General features: G+C 55.0%; 1 protein-coding gene across 1 annotated transcript; it reads right to left on the bottom strand.

The window, feature by feature from the left end:
• Window positions 1–3,711: 3,711 nt before the first annotated feature.
• LOC131274564 (rabphilin-3A-like) lies at window positions 3,712–12,062 on the bottom strand. The gene is made up of 4 exons (XM_058281384.2): window positions 11,536–12,062; window positions 9,312–9,393; window positions 6,251–6,347; window positions 3,712–5,621 (listed from the first exon to the last, which is right to left on the bottom strand). Exons 1-4 carry the CDS (start codon window positions 11,634–11,636, stop codon window positions 5,491–5,493), a joined length of 411 nt encoding a protein of 136 aa, XP_058137367.1. The 5' UTR covers window positions 11,637–12,062; the 3' UTR covers window positions 3,712–5,490.
• Window positions 12,063–12,094: the final 32 nt, after the last annotated feature.

The following is a 12,094-nucleotide window of genomic DNA, read 5'->3' as shown; positions in this document are numbered from 1 at the left end:
AGGTGGGAATCATCGAGCCCCCACTGCGTGGCTCGAAGTTCTCTCGATGTGGGCTCTGGGTGGGAGGCTGTCGGTCTCTTCGCAGACAACCTAAGCTGTCTGTCCTGACCTGTGGGTGCGGGACAGTGAGAGGCTGCAGTCCTGCCCTTGGGACCATGGCAACGACTCCAGTCCTGGGAAACAGTTGATCAATGCAAACCCTACAAAATTTAAATATTCAGGGCAAATGCGAACCAAATGTGCTAAAAGCTGATCTAGAATGTATGAAGTCCATGCTAAAGCTTACCCAGGATGTGGAAGATACATGCTAATTCACGCCTACTGAGCCCTGGAACAAAAGAACCATTTGGCCCTTCCTGTCTGTATAAGAGGAACTCAAAAATCTTGTTCAGGGCTTGGATTTTAGAATGAGAAGCTCTGAGTCAGCCGGTTGTAAATAAATCATTTTTCCTTCCCAGTAATTATTCCTGAGTCCTGGCCTTACTATACGCTAGTAATTGAACCTCTCAACGTCTACAACACTCTCTGCCCCCATTTCCTAGATGTGGAAGCTGACGCTCAGACAGACCGAAGGCCTTGGCCAGGTTCCACAGCTACGGTGTGACAGGATTTGAAAGCTGGACTGCTCTGACTGAGAAGCTCTTTCTGGGCAGGCGCTTGCTGCCCCACCACGTAGGCCTCTTGCAAAGCGCTTTGTGTCAATGGGGGATAAAAAGCTAACTCTTTCCTCTACTTTGCTCAGGTTTCTTCAGCTCAGCCTGGTAGGCCTTGCCCCCAGGCCCGGGGAAGGAGGTTGGCTGTGTTGGGGGATGGAAATCAGGTGTTTTTTTCAGCTGCTACCCCTGACTGACTGGCTGTGGACGTCTGGAGGATGCGGAGGCCATTCGCTGGCTCTGTGGGAAAGACGTCCTGAGCCCAAGGAAAGAGGGTGGGGACAAGTGCCTGGTGCCTTCCCCAGAGGCCCCAGTGGTCTCTGGGTCCACCTGGTGGCAGCTGGCTGAACTGCAGGCAACAGTGGTGACCTCTTCTTTTTTTATTTGTCCACCCCCAACCCCCGTTGTCTGCTCTGTGTCCATTCCCTGTGTATTCTTCTGTGTCTGCTTGTCCTCTCTTTAGGTGGCATTGGAAACCAATCCTGGGAACTTCTGGAGTGGGAGAGAAGCGCTCAATCTCTTGCACCACCTCAGCTCCCTGGTCTGCTCTGTCTCTTATTGTCTCTCCTCTGTGTCTCTTTTTGTTGCGTCATCTTGCTGCGCCAGCTCTCTGCCCAGGCGAGCTTGCCGTGCGGGCCAGCACTCCTATGCAGCTCACTGAACAGGCCAGCTTGCCTTCACCAGGTGGTGCTGGGACTCGAACACTGGACCTCCCATATGGTAGACGGGAACGCAATGGCTTGAGTCACAAGCACTTCCCTGATGAGCTTTTAGGGCTGTGGTTTTCTAAATCACCATGCGGATGGAAAGCACCAGGCGTTAATCTGAAAGTAATTTCAGGTATCTTCAAATACACACCTCTTCCTGAAAGTGTAGCCGAACCTCAGGGGAGTATGGGTGGCAAAATCTCCCCAGGTGATTCTAATATGCCAGCTGCTGCCACCAATATCTAGAACCACCTTTTGGGGCACGAGAAAGGAAACTGTCTCAAACCAGGCCTGGAAGAGAAGCTTCTGTGAGTTGTAACCTATGACCCCTTTTGGGAAGTAACCACCTTTCTGATCAATGGCTTAAGCACTTTGCAAATAGATTATGGTGAGATTAAAAACCCTTCTGGAAAGTTAGATACCTACACAGCTGACCGTCAGGCTCATAACCCTCCTAGTAATCTTTAACCAGACTTTTCTTCATTGCTTACTCAATTAATGTTACACAGCCACCTTCTGTCCTTGCAGAAACATCTCTACCAAGAGATTGGCTTTCTCAGGAGAACTTTCCTTGTGGCAAGCTGGAGAGAAATCTCAACATGTGCTTGTAATTCACTGTTACGAGAAGCTGCTTTGATCAGGGTGTGCACCTTGCAAATTTGCCTCTGTTTCTGTGATAGCAAACACCTGTCACTGCCTGAGTTCCTAGGAGGACCTAAACCCACCTAGGGTGCATGTTCTTTGACACTCCTCCCATCCAGGCTTTGCGCTTCCCCTTGAATCTGGGCAAGCTGTGGCGGCTTTGAGCAACAGAGGGTTGCACAAGAGATGCTATGTGACTTCCAAGGCTAAGGCACAAAGGGCCATGTGTCTTTCACCTCATCTGCAGGAACGTTTGCTCGGAGCCCTGAAATGCCTTCTAAGGTAGTGGCTGAGATGCCAAGTGCGACTGCCTGAGGCTGTCCTGGAGAGACCACCTGGTTGACAGTCCCATCAGGTGCAGCCTTCCAGCCACCCCCGCCAAGGCACCAGAGCCCCCAGACCAGCCTGCCTGCCAGATGAACACCACTGGGCAGCCTCCATCAGCCACGTGGAAGAGGAAAATGGCCTCGCTGAGCTCTGCCAGCATCCTGACCTACGAAGTCATGAGATACAGACTGTGGTGGTTGGAAGCTGCTGAGTTTGGGGATTGCTTGTTACTGAGCAATAGCTGACTGGAACACCACCCTCTTGGAAGGGCCAAAGGGTGGGATGAGGCACCGTGAAAGTGGCTTGTCACCTCCGAGGCCCAGGCTGGGAAATGAAAGCAGATCAAGCAGGTGACAAGACGGTGCTTTGGGGTGGCTGGAGGATGCCGCTCCCTGGCTGGGAGTGGGGCCTGGGTTTGGGGCCCATGGGAGAAGACTGCCGAAGAGGTGCCCTTGGTGTTGTCTGGTCTCCAGGCTCAGGCCGCGGGTGTGGGTGGCCCTTCCTCCCCAGCGTGGGCTATGCAGGGGGGCAAGGAAGGGCCCCGAAGCCAGAGGCCAAGGCCAAGGCCAGCACTAATGCGTCTAGGGGCGGCAGGCAGAGTGGTTCACGGGCACGGATTTGAAGCCAGGCTCTGCCGCCCACTGGCTGTGTGAGCTTGAGCGAGTACTGTGGCCTCTTTGGGACTTAATCTCCTTATCTGTAAAATAGGCACGTGCACATCCATCCTGCGAGTCATTTCAGAATCGGAAGTGAGGGACTAGCTGGGAAGGCGCCCTGTGGGTGGGAAGGTGCTAAAATGGGAGGTGGGCCCCTGGTGGCCCATGCTTCATCAACCACATGCTTGGGACACTGGCTGGAGCCCAAAGACGCAGCCCCATTCTGGGCACTGCCGCCGGGACGCCCTGGGCGTGTCACCGCTTCCTGGGCTTCCGTGTCTTTGTCTGTCCAGAGAAGTGGGCGACTGCGGAGGCCCTGCCCAGCTCCCTCATCTTTCCAGCCTCGACGCCCTGCCCGGCTCTGTGGTCTCTTCCAGCCTCGACGTGATCTGATGCCTCACCCCCTCCCCGAGCCCCCGGTTGGGGTAGGGGGAGAGGCTGAGGCTGCTGGCACTGGGGTAGGGGGAGGTGACAGCACCAAGCCTTCCTCTGGGAGGGGGAGGGGTCAGCCAAGTGCCCCGAGCCCACCTGCCCCAAACGAAGACCAGCAGGAAGCTGGGGGAAGGCCATGCCTGTCACGTCACACTCGCCTGGAACACGGGAGAGGCCCTTGGAGTTTAATTAATTGGCTTAATCAGATGCAGGCTCTCCGAGGAGGCCCGTGTCCCGGTGGCGAGCGAGCCGGTCCAGAAGTCAGGAGGAAAGAGGCGGACCACCCGTGCTCCTGCACGTTCCTATTTTATTGCAGCTACGTCATCACAGAGGAGGGCGGAGGCCGGTTCTGCATGCACGGGAGAGGGTGTGGGGCTTCTGGGCAGGGAGGTGGGGGCACGGGGGGGGGGTGCCCAGACAGGCGCCGTGAGCTTGCTTGCTGCATGCTGATTCCAGCGGCAACACAGCCAGCATGCTTTCTCGCAGGGAAACCACGGGAGGGGGGAGCGGGTGCCAGAGGGGGCTCAGGGGGCGAGGAGGGGCCCGGGGGAGCCACGGTGGCAGGAGAGCTGTCGGCCTCCTAGGGAAAGGGCGAGAGCTGGGGGTTTTGAAAACGGTTATTCGAGACAGGAAAGGAGAGTCCTCCACCGGCTTGTGCAGGAGCTGGCGGTGGAGGCATTGAAAAGAAGGCTAAGAGGTGTGAGCCCGGGAAAGCGAGAGCTGCGGCATCTGTCTGACGACTTCCGCAGAGAATGGCGTGGATGAGGGGGCGGTTTTCAGGGTGGGAGACTGGATGGAAATTGGGGCGACCAAGTCTTCTTCACTGGCCACTGCGGATTCCCTGGCCCCGACCTCAAACTGATGATAACGCTTGTCTCCATTCCTCTTTCCTCCTCTTACGGAGGAAGAAAGACACAATAGTGGTGACGGAGCCAAAGTCAGGATCTTCCGCTCTCTGAAGTGTGTCCACAACGCTGGGTGACTCCTCCCGCAAACTTGGGGTAGAGTGCAAGAGGCAGAGACACAGAGAATCGGGGCGGTTCTGTGCAAGCGACAGGATGCGAGAGAGTCCCAGAAACGGGGAGCCGAAGAGGCGCGAGGGGGAAAGTTGGGCTCCTTGGAAGAAGAGCAGGGGGGCCTGGAGGCAGGCGAGAGGCGGGGCTCAGGAGGAGGCACCCCTCCCACCCCCAGCTCGGCGTCCTCTAAGTGCCGCCTGCGCCCTCAGGGAAGCCCAGGGCGGAGGAGCCCCCTCTTGGGGGAGCCTGCACCCCTCGTGGGTGCCAGGCTCCAGGCCCGCAGGAGCGCGGGCTTTGAAGACCTGCAGGTTTCGGGGGCCGGTTCCCCGAGGGTGCTGGCGTGGGAGTGAGGCTGCGTGAAGGTACTCTGGGCTTCTTTTCCTTTGGGGGATTTTTTGCTATTATCCCTCCTGAGAGAGGGAGAGAGGAGGAAGAGAGGGAGGTGCTAGGAGAAGTAGAGAGGGGAGGGGAGAGGGCGAGAAAGGGAACACCTAATGTGGCAAGAGAGGCAGGGAGGCGCTGGAGAATGGGTGCTGGTTTTTGCAGGGCAGCAAATAGGTGTCCTGGAAACGGGGGCTACCGAGTCCCTTGCGTGTTCGGTGTCCGCCACTTGACGCATCTGGAGCAAGGAGGGTGGGCTCCTCGGCCCTGGGTGGCTCGAACACCCAGGCGGTTGGGGCGTGTCCGGAGGGTCTATTTCTGCTTGTCCGTGGGTGCTGGCCACGGGGACACGGACACGGCAAAGCCGAGGCGTACATGTGTGTCTCTTCGAGGCCAGGAGGGGCTAAACACAGTCCCCCGGGGTGACCTCTGTGGCTCATCCAAGGTCATTCAGCTAACACCTCCCCGTCCCCGCTGCTCTCCCACAGGGACCCAGGAGCCCGCGTCCCAGCAGCCGGGGGAGCGGAGGTGGTCTTTGGTGGCCGTGCTGTGCCCAAGGTGAGGGGAGACCTCCACGCAGGCTCGGGGCGGGGGCAGGAGGCGTGGGCGTGGTGGGAGACCAGCGTGGGGGGCAGCGGGGGCAGGCTGGGGGGGGGGGCCAGGCCGGGGCCCCGCCCTAGTCGCTCGCCACGTGGTTCTCGTTCTGCAGCTGGTGCCAGCGCTCGATTTTCTTGTCCTTGTTTTTCAGACACTCATACCAGTGCTTTAACCGCTCTCCCTTGGCCGAGATCCCCAGCTGGCACCCTCCTGGGGGACAGGGTGGGAAGACAGAGGCCGCGGTCAGAATCGGGGCCGGGGCGGGGGTCTCGTCCTGGGCTGAAGCACTCAGGCGGGGAAAGCGCCCTCGGCGACCTGGGCCTACACTCGGGAGGGTTGTTGTTAGGGTGTTGGCGTAATAATTGTGGTTACGGTTGACTTCCCTGCCTGGAGACCAGCTCCTCAAGAACCTGCAGTGGCTCCCCAGTGCAGCACCAACTCACAGCGTCAGTTGTGTGCTTCACTACCGCCTCCCACTGCTTCTGGGGACTCGCCTTCTATTTCCCAAGAGGCAGTTTCTCCGCCCCCCCCCCCCCACTGCCTCGATGCTTTGCTCATGCCGGGTCCTTGGGAGCAGGCCTGGGAAAGTTAAAACCTCCATCCCGGGCTTGCAACCAGATTAAGGGACCCTCTTTGCACCCTCCTTTCTGCAGAGACCACGCCCCACCTTCCTGCGATTTAATTATTCCGCTGTGGTCATTAATTCACAGGCCTCAGCCCTTCCAGCTCTGTAATCCCCTTCGGGGCCCGCCGTGGTGTTGGGGACACAGCCGTCTGCAGCCTGGGGCCTGGCCCAGGGAGGGGGGAGCCGGCTTTCTCAGGGAGGCGGGGGCGCTCACCGATGTAGTCGTTGGACTTGCCGATGTCATAGTCCCAGACGGAGATGTCCAGGGACTTCTTCGCCAGGTCGCTGTGTTTGATGTCGTAGAAAAACTCCTGGATGCAGAGAGGAAGACACCTGAGTGAGAGGGGCCCCCCGGCTTCAGCCTCAGGAGCTCAGGGGCTGAGTCCCGGGGGGCCGTGCACCAAGGGGGGGCCCTGGGCCCACGGGGCCTCCGGCTCGAGCCCCCACCCCGGGCCCAGCAGCTCCCCTTCCGTAAGCCCTCGGTGTAGCAAAGCGTCACCGTCATCCTCTCCGCAGTGGCCTCTGGAGTGGGGGACGGTCGGGGGTTCCCCCAATAGCCTTGGTCCAGCTGAAGGTGTCTTGAGGGCAGATGACCCACGCCCGGGGCTCAGTCCTCCCCTCCTGCAGCTTCCCAGGGCGTTTCTCCCTCTCTCCACTGTTTAGGGCTAAAGGTCGTCGAGGCGATGGAAATTGCTAAGTGGGGAAGTCTTTGGGGTACTGATACTGCCGCGGGGGATTAGGGCTTATGTCCCTGTATGATCTGTCTGTTGAAAATTAGTTTTTCTCCCTAATTACAAAATTCATTTATGTTTATTGTTAAAACAAGCAAGGAGGCAAAAACTAAAAACCTGAATTTTAACAATCCAAGAATAACCAGTCGGCGTTCCCCATGTTTGCGCATATGGATGCATATTTTTAAAAAATGAAATAATAGTGAACATAATATGTTGTTGCTTCCTTTTTCCACTTCATAACATATGATAAAAGCCAAATTTAAAATATTGATAAGAATATTTTTAAGTATTGTTCTGCATCACCTTTGGCTGCATGGCTGTACCATAACCTAATCCCCAACAGCTGGGTATTTAGGTAGTTTCTAGTTTTTTCCCACTATCTTAAATGACATGTAAAAGGCATTCTTCTAGCTGCATCTCTGTACACACCCATGACCATGTATTAGAATCAATTCTGAAAAGTGAATTTCTGAGTTTGTAAACGTTTACAATGCAGAACAACGGATATATACTGTGATACCAATTGTGAACAGAAAGAAAACTGATCATGTGTATACTGGCTTTATATATGCATAAATTCTAGAGACAGATAATATTGTTGTTTGAGAAATAAAGTAACAATATGGGAGATTTTGACTGGACATCCTTTTTTTCATTTGTTTTTGATTTGTTTGGGATGCCCTTTTGTACTTTTTGAATTTCAAAATATGAGACTATGTTACCTATGCTAAAAATAAATGAAATGTATATTTAAAATCCTTATGGCTTTTGACGTGTCCTGACCAACTTCCCTTAAGGAACTAAAGCAGTTTGATTTCTGAGCAGTCCTACGTGCCTCTCCCCAGCAGGCTCACCAACAATGGGCACCCACATCGAAGAATGCTTTTGTTCCAGTTTGTCATGTGAGACAGTGCCTGGCCTTGATCTTGTTCTTATTGCTAATGGATTACAGTTTTTGTATCTACTGGCCATGGGATTTCTCATTGTGTGGCTTGCTCAGACTCCAGGAGAGTGCAGGGCGGGGAGGCTGTAATGGACTCCTTACTCCTAGTGCAGAACCCTCGAGTTGGAGTTCAGAGGTGCTGGACGGCCGAGGAGGGGCTGGGCCTGGGCGGGGAGGGCTGGGCTCGCTGGTCACTGACTGCTCCGGGCTCCGCTGTCACGTGGCACGCGCCCGTGCGTGCCAATGGAAGGACACTTTGGAAACGTGGAATAACACCCAGCACGCCACGCAGCAGCCTCCTTCTCCCATGCAGCAGCCTCCTTCTCCCATTTTGCAACTTATCAACGTTAACCGGCTCTGACCAAACATCAGATCTCGGGGCTGGGGTGGAGAAGAGCAAAGTCTTGGAACAGGGCGCGGCTGGCTGGAGACAGGGAACGGGCAGGATCTGCTCCTGCGGAGGGAGGCTAAGGGCGGGGGAGGGGCCGGGCCGAGAAATGGAATCTCAAGGCTTGCCCCTCCCCCGCTTACTCTTTTCTTTATATTTATGGTTTCTTTCTTTTTACAGTAAGAGCTTCTGGGTGTGCATTTAAGGTAGTGATAGTTCCTTTCTAAATAAATTTGTAGCAAGATAGGAAAACAGAAACGGCTTCTCAGTTGTGACTTCTACCCCCTCTCTGAGGTTTGAGATGCGCCCACGCAGTGTGGCTTAGGTTTGCACTCCTGTTCTTCCACGCAGTCCTGTGCTCGTTCCACAGCTATTTAGGGAGCCCTGCGGTGGGACAGGCTCACCACCTGATTGTTGAAGTCCGGAGGCCCGAGACGGGGGATGCACGGTCTAGAAGCAGAGGAGGAGCCTCTGGAGGAGGTCAGCCTGCTGGGATTCCAGGCCAGGAGCTTGGCAAGGCGGGGGAGGACAGGCTAGGAAGCGGGAGCAGCGGGTGCCAAGGCTGAGTGTACCGGGGACCCGTGTGGAGTTTGAGGTGACCTGAGGATGGGGTGGGGGTGACCAAGTCGGATTTGTGTTTTAGATCACTCATAAATACATATATGTATATAATTATATATATACATATATGGAGGATACACCAAACACAGGAGGAGTCAGGTGTCTACTGCAATGGTCTAGGCACAAAATGCCACTGAACCAAGGCAGTGACGGCGAGGGCAAAGAGGAAGGTCTCTAGATAGTGGCTTCCAGCAGGACTTAATGCACTGAATGGATGTGGGGAGAGCGACAGGGAGAGGGCAGAGCTGACTGGGGAAGGGTAAAGGATACTGCCGCCCTGATTTATTTATCAAATTCACTGTTACAGCCTATTAAGGTCGGTAAAAGCGTTGGATTTAATTCATTCTCTCTCTAAACACAGTTTCCTCTTTATGGCATCACTAATCTGTGGGTATTTGGCCTAGGCTTGATTCCCTCCAGTGACAAGGGACTCATTACCTCTCCTTTAGCTAAATCAAGCTGAGCTATGAGAAAATTCTTTTTTCCATTAAAAAAAAAAAAAAAGATGTTATTTACAACATCCTGGCCGGGGGGTGTTCTTTTCCACATGAGCAAATCCCAGGCCTTGCAAAGGATGGGGCAGCCTTACCTCATTAAACTCAGGGTTCAGGGTTTTCTTCTTAATTTGAGTCTTGTGTTTGGCTTTCTTTCCCATGTCCGGCTTCAGCCAGCTGGGAGGAGACACATGAGACGATTATGGGTTAAGTTTAATGAAGAAGAACAGTCCCCGGAAGACCCCAAGGGCTCCTTCCAGTGCCAGGAAAATAATCGATGGACAAATCCGAAAGTGAATCATCTTTGAAAATGACCAGTGAAATAATAACCAACTAGAGCATCCGCTGGGTGCCCAAGCACCTCAGGAGTCTTTATCCCCACACAGACTGGACAGGGTAGAACTACAATCACCCCATTTTACATACAAGGAAATTGAGGGTTCAGAGAGGTTGAGAAAGCTGCCCTGGGTCACACAGCTGAACGGGGATGAGGCTAGAATCTGATCCCCGCTCTGCTACCTCCAGAGCCTGTGCTCTTTGGCACCACTTTCTCCTGAGGGATCAGATTGAGAACCTTGGCTGGCGGTGCCTCGCCTCCCCCTTAGTCTGCCCCCAAGTCCTGAGCATATGCTGGAGGTGTGGACAGAAAGAAGATGCAAATCTGATTACTGCTGCCGCCTTGCTCAGACTATTCAGACTCAGCACAACGTTCAAAATCCGTGGTCTGTGTGGCCTCCGGCCCTTAGGTCACAGGCGGGTCTGGGTGGCTGGGTCTCCGCCCAGCTCAGCTTCATCTCACACAGTGCTCTCCGCTCCTCCACACTCTCCTTTCCGCCTCAGGACCTTTGCATATCCGGGTGCCTCTCCCTGGAAGGCTCTTCCCCACATCTTCCATCTCACCTAAGTTATGTTTTTTTACTCAATCTAAACGTCACCTCCTGGGCAGGCATTCTCTGAGCTCGAGGGCAGGAACAGCCCCTCCCTGTCCTTAGGACTTGTTTTCCTCCATGATTTCATCAGAGAGCTTGTATGAGGATTTGACTATTACCTCTTCTCTCCACAGAGGCCCTCTAAGAGCAGGGTCCATGTCCGGTAGCCACAGTGCCTGGCACATAGACTTTCCAGGTGAATGAACGAAACGGGCTAACCGTTCCTAGAGCTTGGGGCGTATGGATTCTGAGGCTGGGTGTCACTAACCGGGCAACCTTGAACATGAGAGTAACCTCACAGCGCCTCAGTTTCCCTCCCTGTAAAGCAGGCAAACCTTTCTTTCTCACTCACAGAGCGGTTTTTGAGCATAATTTTCAGAAGAGACACAAATAGGTACCAAGCTCTGAGCAAAAGAGAAAGGGTAATTATGATTTTTTAGAATATCTTTATTTGATCATAAACTGCTCCATGGTCTCCTCTCTCCACTTTCACCCCTGCTCTTGGGGATGAGGGGAACCATTGCCTCCGTTTTACCGATGAAGAAACTGAAGTTCAGAGAGGCTGAATAATGTGCTGTTGTCACACAGCTAGCAACTGGCAGAGACGGGATTTGAACCCTGTGTCCCGCATGGTGGTGGCCACAAGACTGCACCTGGCAGACCTCCAGCTCTAGGAGTGCACCAAGGGCCCCAGATGCTGCACTCAAATGTCTGTGCCGTTTGGGCCAAGGTCCTGCTCCCAGCCAGCGACAGAGCAAGGCAGCGCTGCTAGGACAGGCCCGGCCCTGGGAGACACAGGGCTCGTCTGGAGGCCCATTTTGGCCCATTTTGGCCCGAGCCTCTTCCCCCCAGCTTCCCCGCCTCTGCCCTGCACAGTCTCGCCCTGTGGCCTGGCAGCTCTCCCAGTCTCCCGACTCCCTCACACAGGCGTTTGGCCTCCTACAGTCCTCGTGTACTTCATACCCATCTGGTCCCTGTTCTCGGAGGAGCTGCACTCACGTAGGTAGTGGCGCTTCTTCTACTCCCCACGGATGAAATTACTGGGGTAACTTCAACGTCCAAGATCTTTTCTTGGAGCATTTCCAGACGGAAAGTGGTAAACGCCAGATTGCGTCTTTGGTGGGGGGGCTCTGAGCTGTGGAGGGGTGGGTAGCTGGAGCCCAGGGGCTGCAAACGGGGTTCCCACAGCCATGCTGACCCCACAAACCTTGTTGCCTGCCTGGCTGAGACTCCAGCCCCACCATCCAGCTGACTCACTGTGTGTCCTTGGCAGGTTCCTTCCCCTCTCTGGGCCTCGGTGCACAGTGGTCATGGACAAGCTCTCTGACTCTCCCTTTCCAATGATCTAGGACCCCTGGGGGCCATTCCGGGCCCCACGGCATTGACTCACAGCTTGACGAAGGGGTCTGAATAGCCATTGGCGTCCATGGCGGCCAGGTGCACACAGCGGACGATGCCCACGATGAGGCCTCCCTGCTGTGTGCTGTACATGAGGGACACCAGGATCTTGCCACGTTCCTCTATGTCGCCAATACGCTCCACCTGCTGCAGTGGGGAAAAAGGGCATGTGGGCCTAGGAGGGGAGGGGGCCAGGCCAGCATCAGGGCAGAGCCTGGGGAGGGTGGGAGGAGCTAGGCCAGCTCTAGTGCGGTCAGCACCATGGACAGAAGATGCCCCCCAACCTCCAGGGAGAACAAAGGACAGATCAATGGGAGAGGCAGAGGGCTGGAAGGCCAGGGGGACAGTCTGAGGAACATGGGGGCCAGTTGGCTCTACTCTGACTTAGCCGTGGACTGAGCCCTGACTGAACATAGATGAGTGTGATCTGGTCATTGACTGGTCTCAGCTCTCACCCAGGACTGAACCTTGATCCTGGTCATTGACTGATTCTGATTCTGACCCAGGATTGAACCTTGTTCCTGGTCATTGATTCTGAATTTGACCCAGGA

This window comes from Dasypus novemcinctus, chromosome 19 (genome assembly GCF_030445035.2).
Source record: "Dasypus novemcinctus isolate mDasNov1 chromosome 19, mDasNov1.1.hap2, whole genome shotgun sequence".
In the NCBI taxonomy this organism is placed as follows: domain Eukaryota; kingdom Metazoa; phylum Chordata; class Mammalia; order Cingulata; family Dasypodidae; genus Dasypus; species Dasypus novemcinctus.
The sequence above is the reverse complement of the archived record's forward strand: the minus strand, read 5'-3'. Positions and strand labels throughout refer to the sequence as shown.

Excerpts from the sequence above, each read along its gene's own strand:
- LOC131274564 (XM_058281384.2), bottom strand. The coding sequence starts at position 11,636 with ATGTACAGCACACAGCAGGGAGGCCTCATCGTGGGCATCGTCCGCTGT. Across the intron at positions 9,394-11,535 it reads TCAGACCCCTTCGTCAAGCT|CTGGCTGAAGCCGGACATGG; the intron begins GTGAGTCAATGC and ends GTCTCCTCCCAG. Across the intron at positions 5,622-6,250 it reads CAAGTCCAACGACTACATCG|GAGGGTGCCAGCTGGGGATC; the intron begins GTGAGCGCCCCC and ends CCTGTCCCCCAG.